The 13,747-nt window shown below is 36.6% G+C and overlaps 1 protein-coding gene across 9 annotated transcripts in view; it reads right to left on the bottom strand.

Annotated features, from left to right (window-relative positions):
• The window catches only part of TANGO2 (transport and golgi organization 2 homolog), a 41,376-nt gene that overhangs the window by 18,722 nt on the left and 8,907 nt on the right, over positions 1-13,747 (bottom strand). For 7 of the 9 annotated variants that reach the window (XR_012631333.1, XM_074887438.1, XM_074887437.1 and 4 more), the window contains 4 exons: positions 10,077-10,198; positions 3,914-4,002; positions 1,862-1,981; positions 743-857 (listed from right to left, as the gene is read on the bottom strand). Coding sequence is in view for 8 of the 9 variants with exons in the window: in XM_074887438.1 (XP_074743539.1) it covers positions 743-857; positions 1,862-1,981; positions 3,914-4,002; positions 10,077-10,132 (380 nt within the window). In the remaining variant the exon portion in view is untranslated. Of the gene's footprint in view, positions 1-742; positions 858-1,861; positions 1,982-3,913; positions 4,003-4,138; positions 4,238-5,004; positions 5,215-10,076; positions 10,199-13,747 lie in introns of those variants that run through there. The other 2 variants (XM_074887440.1, XM_074887441.1) reach the window with 2 other exon arrangements.

Genomic DNA, 13,747 nt, shown 5'->3' with positions numbered 1-13,747 from the left:
AAAGCAGTAGTGTGTTCTTGGCAATTTATACCTGCTTATGGTCATGAAGTATGCATCTAACTGAGAACTGATACATAGCCTGGAGACAACTTAGTCCTGGATTTCCATTCTTCTGAATCAGGCATAACGCAAAGAAAAATCAGTATATACACTTGTGCACACACACATGCACATGCAGTAGAAAGGACCATGCCAAGCACACTATCATCAAATATCCAAGGTCCTTCCTTCAGCTACAGAACTTGGAAGTTAACATATTTATGTGCTGAGTTTTTTAATGTTTCAAAGATTAATGCTACAGCCAGTCTGACAGGAATAATACCTTGACAGTTTTCATCTGTTCTAATCCTGCCACAGAATGCCACCTCTCAAAGGGAAAAAAAAAAAAAAATTCTGAGAAATTACAGAGCCAGGGCTTTGTTTTCTCCAAAACAAGCACCACATAGCCTTCAGGGTAAAGACTGACTATGACCTATTAGGGAAAAAGTCACAAGAAATTCTGTGGGAAGCAATGGTTAGAATACAGGATAGCCCTCCAGTGTTTTAAAGATGAAAAATTAACAAAGGAAATTATGACTAGAGTAACATTAGGACCTTACATGCCAATCAGCAAAGAAGAGCTCTAGCTTTAGTTTGTGACAGGTTTCTGTACTGTTACACTTCTGTGCTAAGAAATATATGTACGTCACTGCTATTATCTTTCTCCCTTTGACATCTGAACTGTGATGCTTTGTAGACTTACTTCAAGTCAGCTGCTAATAAATTAAATCCATTGTAAAGATGTCCTTCTACTGAAACTTTCTTCAAATAAGAGTAGCTGTCCAGATCTGCAGTCAAGAAGTTTGTTACAAGAGCACCTAAGAAAGAGAAGTACATAGAGCAACTCGTATGTGTGAACTCACTATTCTGACAGGCTTGGTACAACAAACAGTAAGGCACAAGATTCCTGTTACCAACAGGGTATAACAGTGGGGGGGGGGGGGAACAAACCAAACTGAAACAACCAACCAGCTTCAAAGTCTACAGCATTGTATGATGTTTACATTAAGAGCTTGACTTTTACTCTGAAGAACTCAGTTAAAAGCTCTTGGTCAAAATTTCTACAGAATCCGTATTTACTAACTATTCTATACAGATGTGCCTTTCCTCTCCTCCCACCTTGCCAAACTCATTATTGTCTTGCTTCATTGCCCTGATACGACCCTAAAATGAAATACAAATGACATGGTTCATTTGTTTCTTTGTTTAACGTGTTTTGCCACTGCAATATATTCTCAGTGCAGTACCATATGACAGTTACAAACAGACCTACTTTAAAAAAAAAAAACCACCACAGACGTGCTCTTTTGGAATAGCTTTTTTCCTATTATTTCTGCTCCTCTGATTTATCAATGTGTAGGGGAAAAGGGACTACAGTTGTCTTTTAGGCTAACCTCCAGCATAATCCCAAGTTGCATTGTTTCCCTGACTTAGGTGTTTGAACAAGAACATACACATTAAAAAAAGTATACTGTAATGTAAATCTAGCTCAATGCTTGTCTAGTTGTTCTGACTGTTAATTAGAATTACTTTCAAGACAAGACAGTTGGTGCTGCATGTCTTGTCTGAATATAATTTCAGACTCTAGGCATTACACCTTGTTTTACTTTTGCCTGCTTGATTAGAATATCATTATCCAAGTCAAGTTCCCCACACAAGTACTCAAACTCATCAGTTCACAAATTCTGTTTACAGCACACAACCATTTTATTTGTCCATAAAATGGTGTTTACAAAATTAATACTGTAATCATCACTATTTTACTGGGACACCAGGGCTTGTTTGTCCATTTTCTTCTTTTTCTATTTCTACTTCTTCATACCTCTTCCTTTTGCATTTTTATCAATCATTGGCTGCATATAGTTTGTCAGGGCTGCCATCTTGCCTTTCTTACTGATTCCCAGCCATGTGCCACCTTCTTTTCCTTCCTCCATATCCAGACCTAATGGAATAAGTAAGAGTTAGGCTATTGCATTCATTTTAAAAAAAAATCTCAAGCTTAAATCAGAATTTCTTAATGCAAATTCTGAGTTTTGGTCAGGCTGGATAAAATGCAGTAGGTACAAGACTATCTTTCTGGACAAGTGAGGTAAGCCTGCTTAAATTACCTGCCCTCCAATTCTGCACTTTCAAATATCTTCCAAGCTACTGCAATAATAGACAAGAGATAATGAGAAAATGAAGTGTAAAAGCAAAGTTATAAGCTTCACCTATATGCTAAAATACATACAAAACCTTAAGTAGGCTCAGAATGGGTGTTAGCTCAAAAGCAAATCTCAGAAGATTAATGTTATTTGCAAGTTCAAATTCACAAGCAACCAAAAAAATTTAGAGTAAGCTAGGTAACTGATAAAAATCTTGGACCCTGGTAGCAGTAATTTACATTGAGGAGGGAGACCCACAGAAGTGAAGCCCACAACCAAACCACTTGAAAGAGAGTACAAGTTAAAAAAAAACCCCTCTACCTATTTGTAATGAGCTCATGTTAACCAGCAAGCATTTAATGGAAAACCAAGAACTAGTTCAATATAACATGCATACTGTTAGAAACTTTTTAGTTCTGAATCATGATGTCATAAATAACTTTCATTAGAAGATTAAAAGAACAGATTTTGGATTCTTATTCAGAAACTCCTTTCTTTCTTCAGTTTCCCAAACTTCAATATAAAGGTTAGCCATATCACATCTTTAACCAACACTTTTACTACTGTCCTCTATCTTAACTGAAAAGCACACAAAAGAAGAATATACAGCTTTGTTGACCAATGCCCAGCGATTAACATATAGCAATTCCTCTTCTCCAAAATTGCTGTAAGTGAAAAATATTTTTTCATTTTAAGTCACACAAAGAATAAATTTGATTTATTTTGGTTCAACCTGCTGCTTTGGTTTGAGAAAATATTATTAACTCAAAGGCATATATTCATGAGATCTCCATAGATATACCCCCTGGATGGAGAATATACCAGTTTCTTATGCCAAATACAGACAGAGTTGATAAGGGTATAAAAGACAAAAATTCAGGGCCCTTCAGTTTTCAGGATAGCTTTTTGCTCACTTGTTTTAAACTGCTACATAGCAGGGGAAGCAGCATCCAGAATGTCTGGCACAAAACAGAAACATCAGCCAGAACTTCAGAAGCAAGGGAGTTGTAGCACAGTGGGAGTAATTCATCCTCACAGGCCTCCTTGCCAATGACAATAACACACAGCATCAACAAAGAGTATTTGCAAAGTCAAAATCTTGCATTTAAACAATGTTTTGTTTTCCAGAGCTTCACTCTGTTTCTGAGAAAATGCAGAAGTATTGATTATACTTAAAAATTACTACAGATAGATTCCCTACAAAGGAGAACCAGATGAGGGACTGTACTATCAGTTTAGCAAAATGTAGACACAAAAGCTAATAAACTGATGGATCAATAACTAAAATTATTCTGTAGCCTATAAATTATTAACCAATAAGAAAGAGAAAGTTTTCACTTTCTTGAGGCTTGGTTTAATGATTTCAAGTCACTATTACAGACAATGAGTCTGTAGAATAACTAATTCCACCTATTTTAAGAATTATTTCAGTGTGTCTGACAAAGCTAAAGTAATTGTTCATGACAGACAAATTAATCTGCACTGCTCAGACTGAAATCAGTTAGAGAATGTAAAACTGGGAAAGGAAAAACCAACAAGATATTAAAACACAAATAAGATAATAGCACAACCTCATCTTTCCAATTTCTGACATGTTTTCTCCAGAAGTATAGGGAAGAAGCATATTTCTGATTAGAAATACAGCACCACCACCCAAGTAACAAAAAATCCAGGCCATAATTCCTTTATAAATCATATGAAAACCACTCAAAACCAGAAGACATACATACCACTAAGGATCTCATTGCCGCTGTCCCAAAAATCTGCTGATTTGGATGGTCTGTGGTAAAATTCATCTCTATTAGCTGCTAGAATAAGCCTGTAGAACACAAGAGGAAAAAGATACCATTACTCACAAATAGGAACTTCACAGTACAGGCAGGAACAGAATCCAATTCTTGCCACAGCATTAGCTCATTTTAAGTATGAAACCATCCTTTATCCTCCAATCTCACCTTTATCGCTCAGTGTAAAGGCCGAATGACATCTGACAGCAGCCTTCTCTCTCATTGTCTTGAGACATTCAGCAAATCTATCTTGTGTGAATGAGGCAGCTATTATTTTCAAAGAATAATATAACGCAAGAGATTGAATTAAGATCGCATAAGCAATCTTAAGATTCCTCAGCATGTGAAGTCACAGCTTAATTAAAGAAAATTTAAAGGTAACCCACGGATTTATAGATAACTTATAAAAAAAAATCTGAGAGTATGTTTTTACTGGATCATTACTTAGGATCATGTAGTCACAGTATTTTTCAATCTAACTTTAACACCTGAAGTTCTATTTATGTGGTTCAAAGATAGAAGCCAGATCCTTTTATAAGTACCCAGAGCACAGATAAATCTGTGATAGTCTCAAAGGTCCAGCCTCATTGAAATTTGTTCTGAAGAAATGACAACATGCTCAAGGAGGCAGAAAAGTATAGGGAAGAGGCACAGGTTTTTGTAACAATCAAAGGGTATTTTAGTGGCCCTCTGTTTTTTGTAGTTTTGTGAGGAGTTTTTTTTTGCACATGTAGTTGCTTGCATAATCCAAGTTCTACCAGAACAGTAGGACAAAATAGTTGAATTGTTAATGAGTCAGCCCTTGCAGCAAAGCAACTACAAGTAGCCCTGGAGGCTACACAATCAGGAGGTAGGAAGAAGTTATAAAAAATAATACACAACTGAAAAATGCTGCTGGATGAAATCCATTATTTATATTTAGAAATAAACACATCACTGCACAAGACCAACTACCATCCTGACCAAAAGCGTGTGGCAGCTCTTCATGTGCCATCTAAATTTAGAAAACATGCGCTTTGTACTTTGGTAATTACCTCTGTGATAATTATCATACATGGTATCTGCAGACTTGAAAGACCAAGTTCAACATGATATTTAAGAAGCAGCGGCCATACAGGATAAGACAGGTTTTCCTCAAATGTTCCAGGCTTGGCAGCAATGCAGATCAGTCAAATTCAATGATAACACCAGTTCAAGCCAGTCAGGCAGTGAATGTAAAGCAGGTAAGATTTAAAGAGTCAGTACAGGCAGACAGCTTCAGAGGAATTTAGAACAGTCTCAGTTCTTGGCCTTTGAAAAGCAAAAACTATTTCTCTGTCCATTTCATCCATCAGAAGTTATTAACACAAAACAACTTACAGATCATACAAATATCTTCCTGAATGCATGCTACAGTCATTTCGTTAGCAGTGTTAGTACTGGCACACTAGAGAGAAAAGTCTAGGCTAATCTGACTGTGCACATCCATCTTCTGAAAGTGAGAAAGTTAACATTTTCTGATATTCAAAAGCAATGGAAAACAGCATCAGAAACTAAATTTAATGACTTACTGCAACATCAAATAGATGCAGGATATCTATAAATAAAAGCTTGTGTTAGAAGTGTTACTGGGCTTCTGTGCTAAGAATCAGCAGACACTGCCATTTTCAAACCTGCAGATGAGCTTTCATTTGATGCTGGTTTTCCACCAGTCTTTTTTCAATCATTACTTTGGAATTTAAACAAACAAACAAACACGTTTTTCATTGTAGGCCATCCTCACCTGAATAGCAGGTCATGGATTTGGCTGATCCAAGGAAAGGGCAAAAAGACAACTGTAACTCTAGGCAAGCCATATGCTGGAGACTCGGGGCAACTGATGACTGCAGACACACCTGTGCACAACTCCACCACACTATGCCATGATCCAAAAAAGCTAGAGCTTCCAAAGTCCTGCTCATTATTACCCATAACATGACTTGCCTTTATTTCAATTGCAAGACTGTGAGCGTTCCCCATTCTCTCCAGCTACATTGCTTAATATTTGATTTTAATGAAATGCCATCTCTCAGAAACCTGCAGATTTTCTTAACCAGTTTCCTAGAACCTCAGTGTCTTTTTCACTGTCAGTTCCTCCTACCAGCCACATGTCAATTATATTTACACAGCAGAAGCCAAGTTTGCTACTGTAAACTGAGGTTAGACCATACAATTTTCGTTCTAATTTTTAAAGCCACAATACACAAGAATCAGTTGCAATGAAATCTCATTATTTTACTCAGCACTGAAATGTACTGATGTTTTCTGCAGGTTTCTGGACTTCCATGCAAGTTCATCTCTTCATTAATACAATGTTTTAAAACATGATCATGAAGTGCCAGTTGCACATTAGAAATATTACAGAATTATAATCAGCTATAGAGAAAATAAAAGAGACTAACACTTCAATGGCATCCTTCTTGTAGGGAAGATGCTTAGTATTTTGCCCAACAAAGATGGCATCTGTTGGAAAGCACAGCGTATGTACATTTTCATCTTTCCAATGCCAAACACTCATAATATCGTTCCTTTCAGACTTGTATTATTTCTCCTCTTCTAGCTGATTCTAGTCTTTGACCTATAGGCTTCCAGCTGGTTTAACAAATTTCAGTCATCTTGCTTGCATATCCTTCATTTACAGCATGCATCCTCCTTTTACAGATTTTTATTTAAATAAACTTCTCTACTGTTAAAAAAAGTTTAGTTGAAGTGCATTTCTCATTTCCTGAAGCTCCAGTTATGTTTTACCTTCAATAACTCTTGACATGAAACTACAGTTTGTTTATCATATCTTAAATACTAAAAATAAGCAAAGTCTTTCTGGTGTGATTAAATATTCCCCATCTCAACTTTAATACACAGACTCCTAAACTTAGCACAAGGCTAGTATACAGGATCGCTATAATAAAAACATCTTCATCTTGTCTTTTATGAAACATAATCATACTGAAAATGAGCAATATTAAGTGACCCTCATCTTCTAATAGATTGCAAAAAGCCTATTCAGCTATTTTTATAGCTGAAATAATTCAACTGTATTAGGATTTACATATTAAGATTTATTTTAATGTTGAGGCAGAGAGATGAAAACATGAGAAATCATTCCATTAAAGCAATTTCCTACAATGTAATTCAGTTCCATAAAAAAAGACTCTGTGATTATAGCTTTGAAGCTTGAAACATGTATTTATTTGTAAGATGCACACAGTATAGTTCAGAAAGCTGTAAAGCCAGCATGTTACCTTTGACAATAATAATGGACTACAGTAAAGCGTTTGCTACACGGCACTAAACTTAACTACAAATAGGCCTGTAGAGAGAACACAGAGGGAAAAGGGTAGAACAGCAAGTTGCAAGGGTACGGGAATATAGATTCATTAATGGATCACTAAGGTGAACTGTAAGCTTTTTACTTAATTAGGTGCTTATGAAAATTGGCCAATGTACTGCTCTAGAAACCAAAGTCTACCTGGATGGAAAAATCTCTTAAGTGTTATGAAGAACATGTTTTAACTTGAGAAAGTTTACTGGCTACAAGAAAATGGCCAATGATAGGCAGTTTGTCTTTTCAACTTTTAATGCCCATTTTATACTCTTTTAGTTAGAGATGCAAAGTAGAAGATGGTAAGAAATATAATTGTAGATGCCTGTTTTAATGTGGACAGACAAATTACTATGTCTGCAGGTACAGGAATCCTCTTCCGGTTAGGAAAACTGCTTCAAGAACACACCATGAAATAAACAGAGCCATAGCACAGTGTAACACACACAAGTTGTCAGAGAAATTACATTTAGCAAGAGACTACTATAGAGAGGTCTAACTTGGTCTAATGGCTATAAAACTGTTCAGAGAATTAGGAGGGCTGCGTACCATTCCCAACTGATACTCAGACCTGTATCCTTCAGAAAGCTGATGCAAAGGTAAAAAAACCCTTAGGAACAATTTAAGAAGAAAGAACTTCAACATTCTTCTGAATAAAGAAAAGCAAAAAAATTTAGTTATGGTGTGTTAAAGGAAAAAAAGAAAGGGGGGGACTAAAGTTATGCATCTGATATTAAAAATATGACACCAAGAACACTATGGTCTGGCACTTATCACCAAAACAGATGGTTCAGAGTAATTTCTCTCAGAGGTACAGAGCAAGACATCACTTAACAAAAGGTACCAAGAAAGTTAAATACAATTAAATATTCCTGAATTTGGGCCAAAACATCTCAAAAGTGTTTTCCTATTTTGACACTGATAGGAAGTTATTTTCTACTATAAATCAATAATTTCAGTCTTGATGCAATTTTTTATAGCAAGCTAAGTATTACTTTTAAATATTGATCATGGCAGAAAGTTTGCTTGGCAAGCAACTACAGTTTACATCCAAAGGATTTTCCCAAGAGGCATCAAATTGATGAATCTGTCTTTTGCTAACTAGCAACACAAAGAAAGTCAGACCAAATAAATGGATATATTAATTCAGCACCAGTCACATCAAAAAAAACCCCTTTTTAGACAGATTCCAGATGAAGAAAGGAATGCACTCTGTGGGCTATTGAAGTTTTGGTTCTTACTTCCTTTCTTTCTATAGAATGGCATCTTCTTCTCAATATGAAGGGCAGAAAAACAAGTCATTGAAAGGCACAATGATTTACTAAGCATACTAACTCTGATGGTTTCTGGATGAATACCAACACTTGCACCCCACAAAGCAATATTACATATACGGTATGTATAAATACAGAAAGCAATAGAATTCTACAATAGTTGCCTGAAGTGCTATCTTTCTATTACATACTGAATATACTCAAAGATACTAATGTTGTATATGACCTTTTAAAACAAAGGGCTGTAACAAGAGAGAAAATTATTACAGGAAGTTTAATGTTTGGGAAACTCACTGTATGACATCAACACATCCCGCAATACTTACCTCGAAGCATGGATGCTTATTTTGTCTTAAGCTTTTAGCTAAACATTTAATACACATGACTACTAGTCTATTACCTAAAATTTCAATTATTTTAAAAAATTAATTTTAATTACATAAAATTTTAATATGACTTAGCTGATTACCTAAAATGTTAATTGAAAGCAGATTTGGGGGAGGGGGAAGGCTAGGACACAAAGTTTCTTAGTGTCCAGTTCACAACACTACTTGTTTTACATTGATACAGGAGTATAATCAGTTTGAAAGCAGTGAGATCTGATTTCCAGCATTTTCTGAAATTCTAAGTACTTAATTTTAGGACAAACAGCAACTGGAAGTCTTTAAGTGCACCTTGTTCCAAAAGCAAACCAATAGGCATAATAACTGTGAAGATACCTTGACCTCATCTATCCATACTTTAAAAAGCAACCACGCCTATTCACAGGCAAGCCAGTTGGTCAAAAACCCAGTGGAAGAGAGCACAGTGGTAGCCATGATGTAACACGGAGGAGAGCAGTGAACAAGAACGTCCTGTCCTTGGGAGGAAACAGCACAAAGTGGCAATTCAGAGTTAACCAGAAGCTGCATAAGCAGTTAAATTTCAGTATTAGTACCTTTTGGATTCATAGTGTATGGCTCTCTTGGTTTACAAGACTGGACTAGGACATACTACCAGAGGAGAAATTAATACACAGAGTGGTTAATAACTGCAACAGTTCTGCTCTGTCTGCCCATTACTTTCCAGGCTAAATTCAAATTGTTGGTTTCAAACTAAAAGTCCTAAACATATCCACCCTACTGAAGGAAGGGTACAGCTACAGCTGTGATGCCCCAACAAACACAATTATCCCTAGTTTAAATGATAAAGTAGAAGTCAGGACTTTCAAACTCTGGATTAAAATATTTAAAGGATTTATCCTACACCATATGATAGATCACCAGCAAAAGGTCCATGATTACAAAGCCTGTCTTCTGAAATAGTCTAAAAACAAAGGGTTCTCAAAAGGTTACAGTAAGTCTTCCAATGGGGAAAGTCATAAAGTTAAACATTATAAAAAGCATAATTGAACACATAATACTGACTTGAATTTGTAATTGAAATGTTGGCTACAAAAAGAAATTGTATAAAAAAAAATATAGAAACAAGTCTGAACTAGAACCATCTTTACCTGTATGCATTTTTTGAAACTGGTCGGGGGTCAAATTTGAATAGAAGGATGCACATTGAAGAACTGATGTTTAAAGCTTGCTTCTTCCACAAAGGCTCAGTGCAAGGTCATCCTGTAATAGCCTACAAAGTAAACAGAAATTAGCTATTATACTGCAAATTATAAAAAGATAACCTTGCTTCTATGCTGAAGCTTAAAGACTGTAGTGTTCTCAAAAAATAAATAAAACAGGACTTCTAAAGCAGATTTGTTTCAATGAATGGTTTACTACCAAAATTCTTATGGCAGTTGTTTCAAAGTTTTGCTTAGCTAATTCAGATTTTTAGGAAAGAAACAAGCATCAGGAAAATACTGACAAAGTCTAGAGTGCTAGCAATACCTGAAAGAAAGACTATTATGTAATTTTCTGCTCATTACCAATAAAGCATCGCTACTTTTTTTTTTTCTCCTGTCTTAAGTAAGGCAAAATGCTTCTGCTAGAATAAAAGGAGAAAATAAGACTCAAACTGTTGCAGAAGCTGGAAGAAGCCTGATCAAAGACACTCCCAAACCTGTAAATAAAGTATACTTAAAGTCAAGCTATTATTAAAGTCCAGGAGAAAGTATTATTGTTTACCATCAGGAAAAAACATCAGGTACAAAAAAAATAACACTGGACCAGAGTGTACATTTTGATGAAGAGCTTCCAGCACTTGGGGTATGTTTAAAATTCTGGCCATGCTCAAATGGCATGACAAACATACCTTCTAATTCAAAACCACATAACAGTTTTCAGATATTTTGTGCTGCCACAATGAAAATTTTTCTGGTAATAAAACTGGAGCCTGATCTTTACTTTTTGTGGCTGCTAAAACAATTATTAGAATGCTACCAACCAACCACATATCACCATGTTTCACTGCTATTGAAAGCTTTTTCCATGCAAGAGTTTTCAAGGTAGGCAAAGAGGGGAAGGGGACAGGCAGAACTCAACACCACAACTCTAAGGCCTCCTGAGCAACCCAGCGACTGAAGCAACTTCTGTACAAAAACTATGATTTTTAACCATACTTCCAGATATGTAAAAAGTTTCTCTCTTGCTCTTTAATTTCTGCATCATTTACCTTAAGAAATATCAGGAAATGAATGATCTTGACTACATTTCATATTACCATAAGTAGAGCTACAAGTGCAGCACTTACACAGATTTTTTTAATTAACAGCTTGCCAGTAGCTGCTGGCTCCTGTTAAGTCACAGTTCAGCACTAAAACTAGCCTGCTGTTGCTGTCATGGCACAAGTTCAGTCTTGCAATCTAATATTCTGCAAAGAGACTCTCTGTTGCAGGAAATGAAATAACTCAAAAAGACGTGCAACACTCCTGACATGCTTGACAAGGCACAAGAAAATTAGTGCAAAGTAGTGTTTGTATCTTCCAAAGTATTTTAAATTCTGTTCTCTGACAAAAGGAATTTCTCTCCCAAGATGACTTCATAGTCCACTAGCCAAGAGCACCAATAGCCTGGCTATCCCAACTATTTTCTGTTTAAGGCATCAGAGAACACAAAATTAAAATCACACCATAGGCTTTCTTTGCCTTTAACAAGTCAATCCCAAAATAACTGGTTTAGAAACAAACCATAAATTGGAGATGCAGACTTGAATTTTGGATAACTGATTTACTAGCCAGGTGTTTAAAAAGGTCCACAGCCAGCGTTATTTAGAAAATCTAATCAGTTTTAAGGTGGTATCATCCTTCTCAGACTCCTATTGCTGAATTTTCAATAGACTTCAATCATACTGGACTTGTACAACTGAACTACCAGTTCTGAAAGACTTGGATCTTCTACATACAGATCTTGCTAGCTTTTCACAAAACTTGGGATCTTTTACCCCAGCTGCTTTATGTCACTAAGCATAAGTAACACTGACCTGTTCACACCTTCCACTCCAACTCTTAGAAAGAAACTGAAGCAAACCAAAATTATAGTCATGGTTCAAATCACAGAGCACAAATTTCTTAGAGCAACAGACAGCTTTTGAACTAGAGCACAGTGCCATTTCCAGATAGTGTAATTAAAACATAACACAGGTCTAGGTATTTTGAAGCCTTTTATACTTTTTTTTTTACTTGAAATTTCTGCTGCTGTCCAGATACCCAGGCAGTATCTATACGCCATGCCCTACCTCAGTTTCTTTATTCAGGATACCATTTCTTCTACCAGAAGGGATTTAAATTGCAAATCTTCCTATTCATGATTTCTCCTCTGGAACATTGCATTGTTCCTTATTCTGTACCATCTACCTTTCTTTTAACCTTGTCTTGTCAGAGTCCAGAATCTTCTTGTCTTGCTTTATGTCCTTCTCTCACCTCCAAACCTACTCTGCTTCTAGATACTTGCTTTGTCATTAGACATTTATTTTTCTGTTTGGTAATTTTTCTGTCCCCAGAAGAACATGAGAGATGGTTTTCTTCATGACTCAGGTTCTTCAGCATGCTTATTATGCAGCCAAAACATAGTCATGAACATTATTCACTTCATTCTACAGCACCTTCCAAACAGGTCCCTACCATACACTTGTCAATCCAACCAGCCTAGTGAATGAATGACCTACAGATTGGCCAACTGTAGGAACCTGGGGTATTGTCAAGTCTGGCAGATGTTCCCCATTAGAAGACTGGGCTCCCAAATAATCCTCTCAGGGATGCACAGTCCTATATAACACCAGCCTCCAACAAGGCTGAGTAAAATAACAGTCACCCCTCTTTCCCAGATGATGCACATCTCAGTGGTTATTGTTTGTGTCACTTAGCGCACAGGTTACACAGAAATCAAACAGATTTCCCCCCCCCCCCTTCAAGAAATGAATCTCTTTGCTGAAGTCATTACTGACAAGAGACTCAAATTAGGACAGATGAGACCTTTCAACCTCCACTTCCAACATTACAGTTAGAACACTGCAATAAATGTCAAACCAAGAACAAAGGTTTATTTTAGCTGACTGATTGCTGCTGTTCTGTTCCTCAAGCAATCTTCTCACAGGCAGCTCCACAAGTAAATGGAAACAGCGTTCTGTCCTTGACAACAACTTGACTGAACATAAAACTGGGAGCAGGAGGAATGTCAACGAACAACTGTGCTGCACCAGGCTCAACGCTGGGCAAGACGTCCTCCTTCTTGTTCCAAGTAGATGCTGTGGACAACCGCTCCCCCCGCTCCCCAACCCCAAACAGCTCAACAAGAGCAAGTTGCAGGCTGTTTATAAGCCACGCTGTAAAGATGCAAATAAGTTGCTGCACCAAAAAGAAAAAGCAGTGAGTTTTCTGTTAACAAACATATTTAACATTAGCAGTTAGGAAAGCTAAACCTGGTAACAGCATTTTAAACAGGCACTCTTTCATGTTAGTCACATTTTTGAACATGCAAGCTCTAACATATGTTATTGGATCTGCTACCAAAAAAAGCAAGTTTATCACATGCTAGTGGTTTCGATTACGCAGATTTCAATTTTACAGTTCAAATCTTTGTTTTATCTTATCTTTTCCTTTCCTCCCCAATCTGCAGCCTACATGGGAAGTAAACTTTTGGTCTCTGACCCAGAAGCCAGAGCAAGGCTTTAGCCCGTGACTCACGTGACACACTGATGATGCCAAAAGGATCTGAATTAGTACTGGAAGAGTCTTCGCAAAAG

Source organism: Strix uralensis, chromosome 17, assembly GCF_047716275.1.
Source record: "Strix uralensis isolate ZFMK-TIS-50842 chromosome 17, bStrUra1, whole genome shotgun sequence".
NCBI classification, from domain to species: domain Eukaryota; kingdom Metazoa; phylum Chordata; class Aves; order Strigiformes; family Strigidae; genus Strix; species Strix uralensis.
This window is presented reverse-complemented; position numbering and strand designations above follow the sequence as displayed.